Raw genomic sequence first — 14,622 nt, 5'->3', positions numbered from 1 at the left:
GAAATATATTCCGGGACCAGAAGTGATCAAACCAAAGTATTTATGGAAAATTTGTTCTGAAAAGTTGTAAAATGATTGGGAAAAAGAAGAAATATGTAATTATCGCTGTACGCTAGTTGGTGCTTGTATGCGAACCTGAGATTTAAAATTAATAATATGTGGATTTATTGTGTATGTATGTTATATACTAATCTACAATATATTTATTTATACACTTTGACACACTTTTGTGTTTTCAATGTCTGTTGTTGTCAGAACTGTAAAAAGATGATGGTTCCGTTACCCTCACTCCATACCATCACAGTTGGAAAGCAGTGCAGTGACAGCAGATTTTCTAGAGTATTTTTTTTTTTATTTTTATTTTTTATTTTTTTGGCAAATTGACAAAAAAACATGAAAAAAAGTGACAGTCATTATTGATTCATTTCAAGTTGAAAATAAAACACAGAAAATCCTATATACAAACGTATTATATATAGTTATAATGTGTACGTAACTTGTTTTCAGTACGAATGCCTCCATAGCAATTCACTTCCTATTCTACATAAGATACATATACATATATATATATATAAGTAAAACACATAAATATATTGCCAGAAATGAAAAGATCGGTTTTTTAAAACTTTCAAGAAAATAATCATAAAAACTGACATGACTTCTTAAGAAATAATACCCGTCGTTGTGCCCCATAAAAATTAGAATATTTTTCTCACGAAAACAATGAAATAAACAGATTCGATTAATTATTTGCCAATTTTCACATATCAAAGTACAAGTGTTAAAGTACAAAAACAATTTCTTTTAGTTTACATTCTAAGAACAAAAATGGAGACAGCATTGCATGTCTTTGAAAACAATGCCGTATATACGCTTGATAATGGCATATGTGTAACTATTATTATACTGATCGATACCGAATGACTTTCTGAATCGGTCAATCCTTGTCTATCCGTCTCTTCGCCTTGTACTCCTTTGCTCGAACTACAGGAAGCAATTTTTGAGATAATTTGATGCATTTGGTTACATCGACGTTCTTTGACTCAAGGACGAACCCTATTCGAAATGGTTTGGATCGGACCACTTTTTCGACTATTTCCCATATATAACGTCTTCTTTTGAAAAATCGTTATATATATATGTTTATAGATATTTATGAATAACTGTGGTCAGCGAAGTGAAAGACAGTTAATGGTCGTATTGCTCTTATCTGTTATACGTCACATGTTTGCATCTAGCATAGCAAACCAAAAATTTTTTGAAAATACGATACAAAATCTAATGATTCTTCTAATCTAATTTAATTAAAATTCTAATGATCCATTCGTTTTTCAATTGATTTAAAAAAATGGCATTGATTTGAAATTTTTTATTTTTTTTTGAAAAGCTCGCTGTCCACTATAAGAAATCGATTGCTGCTCTTTACTGAGCCTTATTTTGCGGCTGCAATTAAACTTGAAGGGCTGTATAGTTGTATAGTAACCTCGAAAAATTTGGTTTCGGAAAAGCACGTTTAAAATATCTAGTTTCGAGTTTCCAGTTTCCAGTTACAATTTTGAAGAAATTTCTGTTTTACTTCTAATCTTTACGGTTGATGGTATCTGAACTGTATAGTTACTTTAAATGTATTCGGTATTTCTACGGGCGTGGCAGGATTGTGTTTAACTTCTTTTTTTTGTAAACCAACTTGCTTGTTGTGCAAGCTATACGCTGCTTGTCGTATACCCTGTAATAGGGCAATGTTCGGGCTGCCGATTTTCCGGATCGTTTATATTTTTTTTTTGCTTGCATTTGAAAGCTGAGACGCTCTTAATTTATGTTGTACAATGACCTTGAGTTTTGGCAAATTTCCTCCATTTCCAATACCAATTTGCCTACAAGAAATGTAAATACTTTTGCGAAGTTTAAAGTTGATGTCGTAATGTTTGTGCAGCTACGAGAGTGTACGCTACGAGTACAACAAACATAACAGAGAAACATCCTTAAATCGCCCCAAATATATATATTTACTTTACAGGCTCTTTGAAGTTTCCTTGTGCGAGTTGTCAACGCTTTGACGAAATGAATATACCTTCACGTTTCAAGTAAGTGTGAGTATAAAAACGTGACAAAAATTATAAGATAATATTGCATTTTAAGGAACCGCATTACTACTCTCTAATGGTTATCGAAAAGTTTTCAATCGGGAGCATTAGAGATAGTACAACGGCAAACGCATTTATTCGAATAAATTTTGCTCATTAGATTAGATATTTGACGTTAGATCACGTCATCGAGTCTGTAGAAACAAAAGGAAAGATGCTTCAAGAAGAAGCAAAGGTTATGAAGGTGATGAGGTTTGATTTTGACACATGACCAAGTCATGAATCTTAGCTATGAGTTATGACGCATTGCTAAGAATTCTATATAGAATCGCATGAAAATTTTTTATGTATTTATTTATTTTACTACGCATTTAAGGCATGTCGAGTAATATGGATTCTGAAATGTTTATGATATACATATGAAAAGATTTTCCTCATAAATAATATCGTCGATTTTAAAATATACTTAGTTACTTTAAAGAATTGAATTTTTTTTCCTTCATTACGTACGGTAAGTGTGTGAAGCATTTCTGTTATGCTGACTCAAGTCAATAACACTTTGGCGCATGGCACGATTCCATAACTTACATATATAGATATACGATTTTGTGTGGTGTGCGCAAAATTCTCAAAATTATTATAAAATATAGCATACATTAGGGCACCAACAATATTAAAATATTTTCGCTACACAGCTTAATAACTTTTTGTATTTATAATTCTTCTCGTATAAAATTAAAAAAAATAAATAGAAAAAGTTTAAATATCATCGCAAAATAAAGAAGTACACGTCATAAATATGAAGTCACCTTACTATTTGAATTATGAGGCAAAAAATTATATTCATTTGCATGTATTTCGGTAAAATGATTCAGAATTAATTGAACACTTATGCATTAATTTTCTCATTTCGCTTGTGACTTATCATGTAAATTAATTCCGTGCATGAATCGATATGAACTTGGTGATGCCGTTTTTAATCGCATCCTTACTCCTACAATAAATGAAGAACTGAAGAAGGGGTAAAAAAAAAAATTCGATTGTGTTTTGCTTAATACAAAGTTCAAGTATTTACCAAAGCAATATAAAAATATTTTACGAAAGGACTCTATAGATTTGGATGTTAAATATCCATAGTGCGTTTTTTTTTTACATATATATATATATATATATTTAATGTAACCTCTTCGCCTTAGTTAGGAATCAATATTAAACACAATATTTGCTTTCGTTTCATTTAATGTATTTATCTCTAATTAATAAAACTAAGTAATCAACTTGTTGCTGTTGTCTGTTACATTTCGTATGGGTATGTTTGCGTGTGAGAAGGATTCATACAATAGTGACCACATCACTCTCTGTTGTCTGCTGTGTATTTTTACTTTATTTGATGTTTTGTGCATCTACTCATACAAGAGTAAAATACCTTGATCTAGATGCATGTGTGCGTGTATGTGTGATTATGTGAGCAGATATATATTTATATATATATATATACATATATATAGAGAGAGAGAAAGAGAGCAAGAGAGCCATTTGCATATCATCACAATGTATTGTTTGGTGTTTGCTGCGAATGCGACGCGTTTTGCGGACGGGATGGGACAGGAATATTTGTGCATTTGCTACAGTGAGTTTCATGATCATGTCTATAAAAAAAAAGTAAAAAAAAAAAAAAGTAAATAAATAAATAAAAAAAAATTTGAAAAAATAATTAAAAGAAGCTTATAAACAAATTGACATACGTATAAATATACAAAGAAAATTCTAAACAAAGAACGTTATGAGGAGAAAAATTTTTGTTATTCATGTGGTGAAGAGAAATTTTAACGAAACTGACTAGGAACTGTTATTACAACTTCGAACGAAAAACGTGAACACGACACTCTATGAGACAATCAAAGTTACTTGTACGGTCGAGTTAGAAGAGAGGATAGAAATTTGCATCCTTCAGTATATCCAGGGTATCAAGCGCATTACGACGTGCATTCGTGTTGGATAGATTTTCTGATTCAGCGACAGTAGCCACCGTAGTTTCAATTGCATTTTCTTCATTCCAGTCATTCGTTGTTTTATCGATTGGGCAATCAATTAAAGGGTTTTCATTCGCGTGCGATTCTTCCGTTTCATTTGCAATTGGAATTTCCTCTTTTGGCAATTCATCATTGTGTTCCGCATGACTTTCCATTGTTTCGTTAAAGATATCCTTAACTTTCTTACGTTTTTTGGTCTTTTTACTCTTAGTAGCTGCTTTGTTTTCCATAGTCTCGTTTGTTGCATCGTCAAAGTCATAGCCAATACTACCTCGGGGCGAGAATGGACTGGCAGGAGTATCGTTAGAGAGACTACTCTTTGAACTACGACGCGAACGAGATTTCCGCTTCGGTGAGTCAGTTTCCAATTGAATACTACTGCTGCGTCTACTGTAAGTGACCTGATATTCCGAATCGTCTTCATCCATATTAAGAATTTCAGCGATAGTCTTCGTGTCCTTACATGATTTTTTTTTTGTTTTCTTCTTTTGTTTGGGTTTTTCTGGCTCCTGGTCAACGTAGGGCCTAATCGCTTTCGCCTCCGAATCTTTACATTTTTCCTCTTGTACCGCACCATTTCCGAAATGTAATTCTTTTTCTGAACTTTGATTAAAATCGCACACGTTTTTTTCCTCGCAATCTAATGGCTTCATATCGGATTGCTTCTCTTCAGTTTCATTTCGTTGATTTTTTTCTACAATCTGGTTTTCATTTTCTGGCGATGTGTGTCTTATAGTGTCGTCGTTTGCTTTCGAATCGATATCATCGTCCAATTTGAAATTTTTACGCCAATTGTATTCTTTTTTCGGCGTGTAATTTATACCGTCATCCACTTCATTGCTGTGAGATTTGGTAGTCCCGAGTAATGGATTATAACCATAGCGCGATCGCGCAGAGTGTAAAACGTTATCCAAGTAATGTACGTCTAGTTGTCTACAATCTTTGTCCGTTGGGTTGAGTTTACATTCAATATCCTTTGGTTTTTCCATTCCACAAATATTAGCTGGTAAGACGTCCTCGTCATTGTCATCGTCAGTGTTTCTCATAAAATTATTGGACATTTCTTGTAAGATTGTGTCGTAGTCACGCAATATGCCGGATTGTTTCCGATTTTTCACAGCTTCGTCATAAATTTGATCAATTGTGACAGAGTCTGAGTCATACGACTGAGCGCTACTATTATCGCCAACTGCTCCACTTTCTTCTTCTCTGGCATTTAACAGAATATCATCTACATTGACCACCGCCTCCCAATCGCGAGCGTCCCTGTTTGCGTAGCGATCCATCTCTCTTTCGGCCTCTTCGCATTCAGATTGTTCATGATGGGACTCTTCAGCTGGCCCACGATCGTTAAAATCTGATATGTCCTCGTCAATTTCATCTTCAACTTCGACAACAGTTTGTCTTTCGTCTTCGCTGCCATTTGTGTCATCTTCTTCATAATCGTCGTGAAAAACATTTTCAGATTGGATGTCACGCTTCAACTCAACTTCATTTATATTATCTTCAGAATTAAGTTCAGAAACCTTAAGATCTTTGTTTGCTTGCAACTTCAGGAGTTTTTTTTCTCCGCCGTAATCGCTTGGTGGTTCAATATTGTTGACATCAAACGTACCTATCTCTTCACCATAATAGTCCTCGCTAATCCACGTTCTAGAACCGCTCTGCGTTCGAATCTCCACTTGTTGAATGTATACGTATTCATCACTAGGATAATCCTCTGTTGGCTGTTCATCCTGGTACAATGAAAATCTTCGAAAATGGTGGTATTCCTCGGGATCCATAAAAAGATCTGGATCGTGATCTTGCAGTTGAATCATTAGATCAGGCTTCTGTATAATAGCTGAATCGGATGCTCTCCGATCATGATCAAAAAAATCAACGTTTAAATGACGAGAAAAATCCTTAAAATTCTCAGATGTGCCACCAATTTCGTCAAGTATTTTATCTTTCAATTCTCTAATTGCTGCTTCCGCTTCAATAGCAGCCAATCCTTGCAATTGCTCCTCGGCTAAAGGAGAACGACTTTTGCTTCCAGAACGTCGAAATTCAGCATTTCTACGGCGCAATTTTTCATATTGATCTAAAGACCTTGTTGTTGTTGATATATCCGCGTCATAGACTTTCGGTATAGCTCCCGTTTTATTTGATTCAAATTTTAACGCAGAGGATTCGTCACTGTCGCCTGACGCAATTAATTCAGTCAAAATTATATCCTGAATTTTACGTTTTTCAGCCGCGCTGGAATATGCCAAAGGATCTTCAGGGGTTGGACTTAAAGAACGTCGAAATTGCGCTGTTTCCCGCCGTAATGATTCATATTCACTACCCAAGTCCATTGATTCTCCTGCATACGTAGAACGCCGAAAACCTTTAGCCAACATTTCAGCCTTGATGCGTTCTACGTCCCTTGCTTCTTCTGACAGAGTGCGATCATAATCTGGAGTTGTTGAGGATTGATAAACGGCTTTTTCCTCATTAGTAGGTGTATGTTCCAAATTTTCATTTCTTAAGTCTTCATTGGTTTTATTACTAAAGTTCAAAGGAGGCAAGATTTTAAGTTCGATTTCTTCAGAAGCATTTTTAAGTTTCTCGAGAGCCTCTTGATCTAAAAGACGTTGTTGCTGTTCATTTAAAGTGTTATTAATATCTAACTCCGGAGATAATGATCGTGATGGAGTACGTGATCGGGAATTATAACGATCACCAATATTGTCGGGGATATATTGTTCGTTCCTTTCAGCAATTATATCAACAGCTGCTGTTGTGGGAGGAAGAGGGCTCCTAGATCGTGATCGACTCCTGCCGATGCGTAACGATTGTATAAGATTCTCCATTTGTTCGCGAGAGCAATCTTCATCGTCCTGATTAACGGCTGTTGCCGTTTCTGTAATTTCTACTGATATCGTGGGCTTCGTATCAGAACGAGGCGACGAACAATTTTCGTTTTCGCGGTCTACTGATTCGGCCGATTCAATTAAAATACAAGGCATGTTAATAATTTGGGATATGTTGGATTCTGTTGCGATAAGCGCTTCATAAAACTCGTCATTTTTTTGGATAAGCTTATTTCGACGATGTTCCAAACTACGTTGTATATTGTCAGCGGTTGGTAATGGGGAATGCGATCTTGATCTGCTTTTGTCTGAGCGCAGCGATTGTACTAAAAGATTAACGCTTTCCTTTGAAAAGCTCTCGTCTTCTGTAAGACTAGCTTGTGACTTCGGTAACATTTGAGATTCTATAAGTTTCTCTTTAATTTCTTCATTATGTTTAATTAATTTATTTCGTCGTGTTTCTAGGCCTCGTTGAATATTATCGGCTGTAGGTAGAGGCGAACGCGATCTCGACCGTGATCTGCAACGTTGGGCTCTTAGACTTTCAACTAAAGAATTGACATCGTCGGAACCGATTTCGTTCTCATTACTGTCGTCCATGTTATTCACGATAGGTACAATCTTTAGTTCTAAATTATCATTGGGAATGTTGCTGAACTCTGCACTCTGCGTTTTTATTTCATATTCCTTTTGAATTTTGTCAAGAGATTCAAGAAAATTTGAAATATTTTCTGGCGTTATTTCGGTATTGGCATCTGTATCGTCGTAGATCTCTATGGACGAATTGCCGGCGCCTTCAGCATTGAAGTCGAATGATACATTTTTAGGTCTTGGAGAATTAGCTTTTGGTGTAGGGCAGGGTGATTTTGCCTCCGATGGATTTCTAGAAGTTGATCTTGAACGGGATGGATTAACTGAAGCGGAAAAATCATAAAAATCGCTTAGGCCCTCCATAATCAAATCATGTTCATCTCTCCAAGGGCCGAAATCAGAAGATGGTTGTACTTTAATAGTTGGGGGACTTACGGTTGTGGCTGAGGGTTCCATGTCAACGCCATGAGGAATTAGGTTTAAGCCAGGGGAAGCAGAAGTTTGAGGAGAAGATGAACTTTCCTCCGTTACCTGGGAGATTGAAAGTCAAGCGTTCATAGCAACGTAAAAGCATAGCATTTAATAATATTTGTAAAATTATAAAAACTCATTGAAAGCTTTAAAAATATCAAACTTACGTTTGCTTTTTCGCCTTTTCCTGTGGCATCTTCTTGAATAGATTCTATATGCCGGTCATCCTGCAAATTGATAAGTGATTTTAAAATTTACTGCCAAAATTTGAAATCATTCAATACTTACCGTTGTTGATTTGCCGGTTTGCTTTTGCAAATTGGTTATAGCTTCTATATTCTGTGTTTGAGTGGCATCCTCAAACGAAGATGCGCTTGGTACATTTGTGGCAGTCTCAAAGGTTTGTTCACCGCTGGAAGTGAGTCGTTCCAAATCAATTTCTTCTTCGTCTATGGAAAATGCTTTCTCTCTTCTCCAAAATTCCGTTTCTTTATAGGGCGCTTGCATTACTTCACCCCACGGATCAACTGTCTCTTCGCCTAATCGCTCTAAAGAACCAGTTGAGCTCTCTTCACTCGCTTTCGAATCCTTAACTGGACTGCGTTTATGCCGCCTGTGATGGCCTTTCACTTTTAAAGTAGGTTCACTTGTGTACCTTATAGGTGTGAAATCGCTATCATCTTTGTTTTTCATTTCTTCTTCCTCTAAAGAAGTAAACATTTTCAACTCTTCTTCACGCGAAGTGCGAGAGTCACGAGACGAGTTTGAACTGCCACTAGACCGACGTTTTTTAAATGCTCTTCGACGTCCTGAACCATCCTCACGCACAAGGGGTCTATGTTTTATACCGTCGAGAGAACGTAAATACTCCTCACTATATTCTTGTTGAGAAGTATTGTCTTCGCCTTCAGGCCTTTCACGTTCACTATCTGAATATGGCAATTGTTCGGCAATGCCAGCGGCGGTTATTTCTTTCGACGGTTGAGCGCTTATTGGTAGTTGTTGGCTTATGCTGTCTTCTGCAGAGGAAGCATTATCAGCTATTCCTGGAAAATGTAGCGCTTTTGGAGTTGCGGAATATGGTGTATCTTGTGTTTGGGACAGCTGAGTTTTTACCGTTTGCGTTAACGGTTTAAAAGGATCATCTGTATTAAGAGGCTTTATAATCTTCTTAACGCATGGTTCTTCGATTACTGGCGTTTGTGGCGCACTTTCAAGATTTTGTGTAAATTCACGTTTTTCTACTGCCTCCAACATTTGTTTTTGCAACTCAGCCATTTCCTTTTCAGCTTCCAAAAAAAGCAAAGCGTTGTGATCTATAAGCTTTTGCCTCGATTCTCGATCCTTTTCGATTTGAAAAAGACGTTGAGCTTCTTCATTATCATCAGACTCTTCCGATAATAGAGCTTTAGCTTCTAGAATTTGTTTTAAGAGCACGTCTTCTTTTTTCTCATCCCCATGTTCTCTCGCTAATGCACCACTCAGGTGAGGTTCATCCTCTTTAGGTTCATCACTGCCAACATGAGTTAATTGTTTTTCAGCCAGTTCCTGATCTTTTTCATATTGTTTTTCAGCTGCCAAGAGTCTTTTGAAATTCTCTTCGGTCTCGAGTTTATCTCGTAGGCGCTGCTGTTCCAACTCTATCGCTTTTTGTCGTTCCAACTCTTCTTTTTTACGTGCTTCTTCCTCGGCTTTCTTTTGCTGCTCTGCTTGTCGTCGTTTTTCTAATTCCTTATGTTTACGATCATTTTCTATGGCTTCTTGTTCTGCTTGTTTTTCTTCCTTAAGCTTTTTCGCTTCGCTAAGTTTTCGAGCATTTTCTGCATCTTCACGTTGCTGTCGTGCCAATAAAGCTTCGGCCTCTTCAAGTTCTCTCTGTGTTTGCTCTTTTATTTTCTGTTGTCGCGCTAACTCTTCTTCAAGTTTTCTGCGATGTTCATCTTTTTCTCCTTTCTTGCGATACTCGTCACTTAGCCGGTCTATATCCTCTTGCCCTGGATCTATTCGAAAACCATCCTTATAGAAGACTCCGTCTTTCATCGCATTAGTTCCGGCATTGGCCTCTCTATTACTTGCATCAATCAGCTGAGTCCGCATGTTTTCTTGCAAACGATCCAAATGTTCGGCGTCATTTATGCCTAACTCATCGTCATGATTGCACGACCAGTGATAAAGATGACGTACCACATAAAGAAATTCAATGGCACCTATATAGCCAATGACTAGTGTAAACACTAAATCACCAATGCCCGCAAATAAATCGCCCATTGTTATACTGATTGCAAAGAAATTATCGAATGCGATGCGTAGATGCAAAGATTCACAATAATTGCATAACCAATAATTGGCGATTTTCAATGAAATTGCTTAGAAAATTTTAAATAAAACTGAGGCTCCAATTGTGGCGGCAATAATTCGAATCGCACATAAACTCTGAGCACTATTTTAAACTGAGTTCTATTGAATTCTTATATATGTATGTATATACATTTGGATTATATAAAATTTCACTGTAATGTCGATTGTGTAATTTTGTCGCGAAACATGCAAAACTTACGAAGAAAACAAACTCACAAAATTAATTATGATGGCCACTTGAGTTTTTTGGTGCAGCAAAAATGCGCTTTCACGTTTTATATATATATATATATATATATATATATATAGCCAAATTGAATTCCTTACGTATTTCGAACACTTTCAAGAGAATTAGTTGAATTAAGACTAACTTTTAACTAAAAATAATAATAATAATAGTAAAGATGACGGCGACGAATTAGCGTAATATTGATATTGGTGTTGATTTCAAGAGATTGAGCACTATAGTGAGCGTCGAAATTGTTAGCTAGCCGGACGTCGAGCAATCAACCACTAAGTAATTAGTAATAAGCGAGCGGTTCTATTGATATCGAAGATGTTTCGTGTTAATCGATCGTTTTGCAACTAATCAATCCAAAGTAATTTTGGCAATTGATTGAAGGAGCAATCGTTTCCGCGCGGTCAATTAGAAATTTAAAGCGCAATCAAAGAAAGTTCACGTAGATGAAAAAAAAAAAAATAAAAATAAATAAAATAAAATAAAAAGAGACAACAATGAATCACTGAAGAGTGTATGTGTGGGTAATTTTCACTTGGAGCGTGTAAAAAAAGCTGACGAAAACTTAAATATCAACACACTCGAATAAATTGAAATGAATTTCGTTTTCGTTGTGTACAAAAAAAATTAAAAGAAAACTAAAATAAGCAACGATCCCGAGATATAAACGTTGCGTTTTCTGGCTAACAAATGCCAATGAAAATAAAATATTTCAGTTGCACCTTCAAATGCTTTAAGAAAATACGCGCATATATATATATATATACGCACATACACACACACACACGCACACATACGCGCGCGCAACAAATCCTCTGCACAAAATTAACCAAACTGACCGACGTACGTCATTAATGTTTAATTATTTCTGTTTACACTTGTATTTTATATATGGACATGTCTAAGATTTTCATTCGATTTCTCTCTAGCTTGCATTCTATTTAATGCGTTAGTATTTAAAAACAAACGAACAAAAAAAAAAAAAAAAAAAAAAACAAAACTTATTTCGTTTTATTTTGTGTTTGGTGACCTTAAGCAAGCAAAATTTTTGACGACAAACATTTTGCGTTGCTGTTGTGTCGATTTGGATTTGAAATTTTAAAATAATTTGCTACGTGCTTTCACCCGTACCCTACATCTACCTCTTAAAGTGTGATATGCATTCACTCATACTCAGTAGTTACGACAATTCAACTAATTAGCATTATTAGGACGCATACATTTTTGTTCTACACACTGTTTTCGATAATTTGTAACGATGAATGAGAAATGAAGGGTGTGAAGTTATATTTACAGTCAAACTCCCTACAACGCAGAGCCAAAATTGCGAGAGCGCTCCTACAACGCACTACTCTTAAAACGCGATTTTCAGTTCAACAACATCTCATCATCAACTTATTTGGGGGGTAAGAAGATGATAAAACCAATGATAATAAATCATTCTTCAACTCTTAGTATAATGACAAACATTCATAGGATTTAATTGCCTATACACTGTCGATTAAATAAAATACCTTGGGTGACACAAAATTTATTTAAGGATAAAAGAAATTTGTATTTTAAAGTTTGGTAGTTGCTGAAAACACTAATTGCCACAACACGAAACTGGATCATCCAAATGCAAAAATGGTTTTCCCTCCTTCCAACTGCACGTCATTAATACAACCTTTCGACCAACGAGTCATTCACTCAACTTTGAAAGTGCAATACAAACGCCGGTTCTTCCAAAACATTTTCGACAGATTCGAAAAGAGATAAAAATAGAACTGCCATCAGATTGTACGGAAATGAAAGGATCAACATTTAATATATGCGGGAAATCTCTTTCAACTCAAATGTTGCGAGCAAGAAATGATACTTGACTCCCAATTGCAGAAATCTCGGTTAAGCGGCGGAAGAGTTTCAATAAACCATCAGGATGTGGAAGACTTCAGCAACGAAGCCTACTTAAGGAAGCACTGATAGAATTAGTCGATGCATCTACCTTCAATGCATTGGCTAATGGAGATATGGAAATTGAACGGATGCCAAATCTCGAGTTATGTGATATGAGAAAAGGTCTAAATTTGCTTAAAGAACGACAACTTCATGTCGCTCAAAGTGATTGTCCTACGACGAGCAGCGCAAGGTTTAAAAGAAAGTTACAAAACTGCTTAGGCCCGTTTAGAGAGGTTTTAGCATAGCTGGAGAAAGAGGCTACGATCGAAAATCGCCAAGAGGATTTATCAAGTGAGGAAAACATTTGACCCATTAAAGAACGAAGAGTTAGGCCATTGACATTTCAAAGCGGGGATGGGTATTAAAAGCGTTCAACACAATTGAAATTATGTTGCGTAATTTCACGTAGTTTTCCCAGTTTGGTTGGAAAACAGTTTTCTAATTTAGTTTTTAATCAATAGATTACTTAAAGTAGAACTACTTCAGAATTCTTCTAAAAAAAAGTATACAAATAAATCATTACTTTACGTTAATTAATTAAAATTTGATATGAGAAAGTCTTTCTACAAAGTTAAATATGAGATTGAAAAAGCGACAGTTTACTTCATTGGTGTGGCCAAACCAAGGACTGTGAAAAAATGGCACTAACTTTACATGAGTCGTTACTGAACAACCAATTTCCAATTGTGTGCAACATACATAGGGTTTTTGTCGTAAAAACATTTTAGGGGACTTTTTGACTATGTTTTCAACATAAATCAATCACTACCGCAAGGATGAGCAAATTTCCAAAGTCCCATAAAAAGTTTTCCTGAGGAAAACTGAGTATAATATACAAATGTTTTGAAAGATTTTTTACGTCGAACCAATCCTTTCCATTACACTCCGTGCAATGAAGACTTGACTATCAAATTTGATGCATGTCGCCGTCAAAGTTGCATCGGCGATACGCGTCGGTACGGTATGTTTGTTGCAAAATTTGAATAATATTTTACTAAATATATTTTATAAAAACGTACTCAATATCTTCAACAGTTCATAGCGTAGTAGCCATGGTAAACATGAAAAAGGTTGAAAGGGGTAAGAAATTTAAGTTCTTCTTTTGCCTTCAAAATGAGGAGATCTCATATCGAAGAAGACGTCTCCGATATTTTTAATTCATAGAAATTGAACCTAATTATACATGTATATATTTGATTAAGAGCACCTATGGATGATCTTGTTCACGTCATTGTAGGCTGCAGCACCTTCGTAATATAATCGGAAGAGAATACCGGATAACCACAGAGATAATTAATTTTAATTTAAAGTATGCAGCATGTTCGATACGAAGGAGAGTCTTTGCCGCATTTGATGAGCGGTATGGTATGGCGACACTCCTACTTTTATCGCAAGATTGCTTCCCTTTCATATATATGTTAGATATTATTTTCGAAGGAGTGCAAAGAACAAGTAAAAACACTATGGTGTGGCATGGCTCAACATTAAATATACCCTACTGTTATACATATATTGACTTTTTAAAATAATGCGTCCTTGGGCCAAAGCATCTGGGTGAAGCAAATTTCATTAAATTATCTGAAAAATTTGGGTTGTGTAGATTGAACACAAGAAAGAAGACAGACGGATGGACAATCGGCCGGACAAGCATCGATCGATTCAGAATCGTATTCTAAAACGTGGGTTTATCTCAAACTTAATACAACCTTGTACCACAAGCGATGTAGAATATGAAAACCAATCCCGATACGAATCTACGATGATTTTTAAATTGAATGTGAATTTATGGCTAAATAAATTAATTTTACCGTAAAAAAAATTCCGCTTTTTTTTTATTTGATCAATGTCTCCTATCCGCCGTGTCACGGTGAAGGTTAGAAAGAATTGACGAAAGAGAGAGAGAGACAGATAGAGCGGTGGTAATAAAAGTGTAATGCGTGTAAATATGGGTAAGTGTTATGGAATTATCGATAAACGACTCATTATAGCCGCGGCCAAGGGAAACGCTACTGCAGCACTTGAAGTTCGAATCGACGATATATGACTTGGTAGACTTGCCCGTAGTCGGTGCA

At 35.9% G+C, this 14,622-nt stretch overlaps 2 protein-coding genes across 2 annotated transcripts in view; both read right to left on the bottom strand.

Moving 5' to 3' along the window:
- Nucleotides 1-10,615, bottom strand: part of LOC119632616 — a 44,747-nt gene extending 34,132 nt beyond the window's left edge. Inside the window, exons 1-3 of the mRNA XM_038025600.1 lie at nucleotides 8,305-10,615; nucleotides 8,184-8,243; nucleotides 4,012-8,076 (exon numbers count right to left, since the gene is read on the bottom strand). Coding sequence (XP_037881528.1) covers nucleotides 4,012-8,076; nucleotides 8,184-8,243; nucleotides 8,305-10,284 — 6,105 coding nt within the window. The 5' untranslated portion in view covers nucleotides 10,285-10,615. The remainder of the gene's footprint in view (nucleotides 1-4,011; nucleotides 8,077-8,183; nucleotides 8,244-8,304) is intronic.
- Nucleotides 10,616-10,755: 140 nt separating this feature from the next.
- LOC119632661 (prickle planar cell polarity protein 3-like) overlaps nucleotides 10,756-14,622 on the bottom strand; it is a 31,841-nt gene continuing 27,974 nt past the window's right edge. Inside the window, exon 4 of the mRNA XM_038025680.1 lies at nucleotides 10,756-10,959. Coding sequence (XP_037881608.1) covers nucleotides 10,888-10,959 — 72 coding nt within the window. The 3' untranslated portion in view covers nucleotides 10,756-10,887. The remainder of the gene's footprint in view (nucleotides 10,960-14,622) is intronic.

The sequence above is a fragment of the Glossina fuscipes genome, unplaced genomic scaffold (assembly GCF_014805625.2).
Source record: "Glossina fuscipes isolate IAEA_lab_2018 unplaced genomic scaffold, Yale_Gfus_2 1, whole genome shotgun sequence".
Classification (NCBI taxonomy): Eukaryota; Metazoa; Arthropoda; class Insecta; order Diptera; family Glossinidae; genus Glossina; species Glossina fuscipes.
Note: the sequence above shows the minus strand (reverse complement) of the source record. Positions and strands in the feature narration are given on the sequence as shown.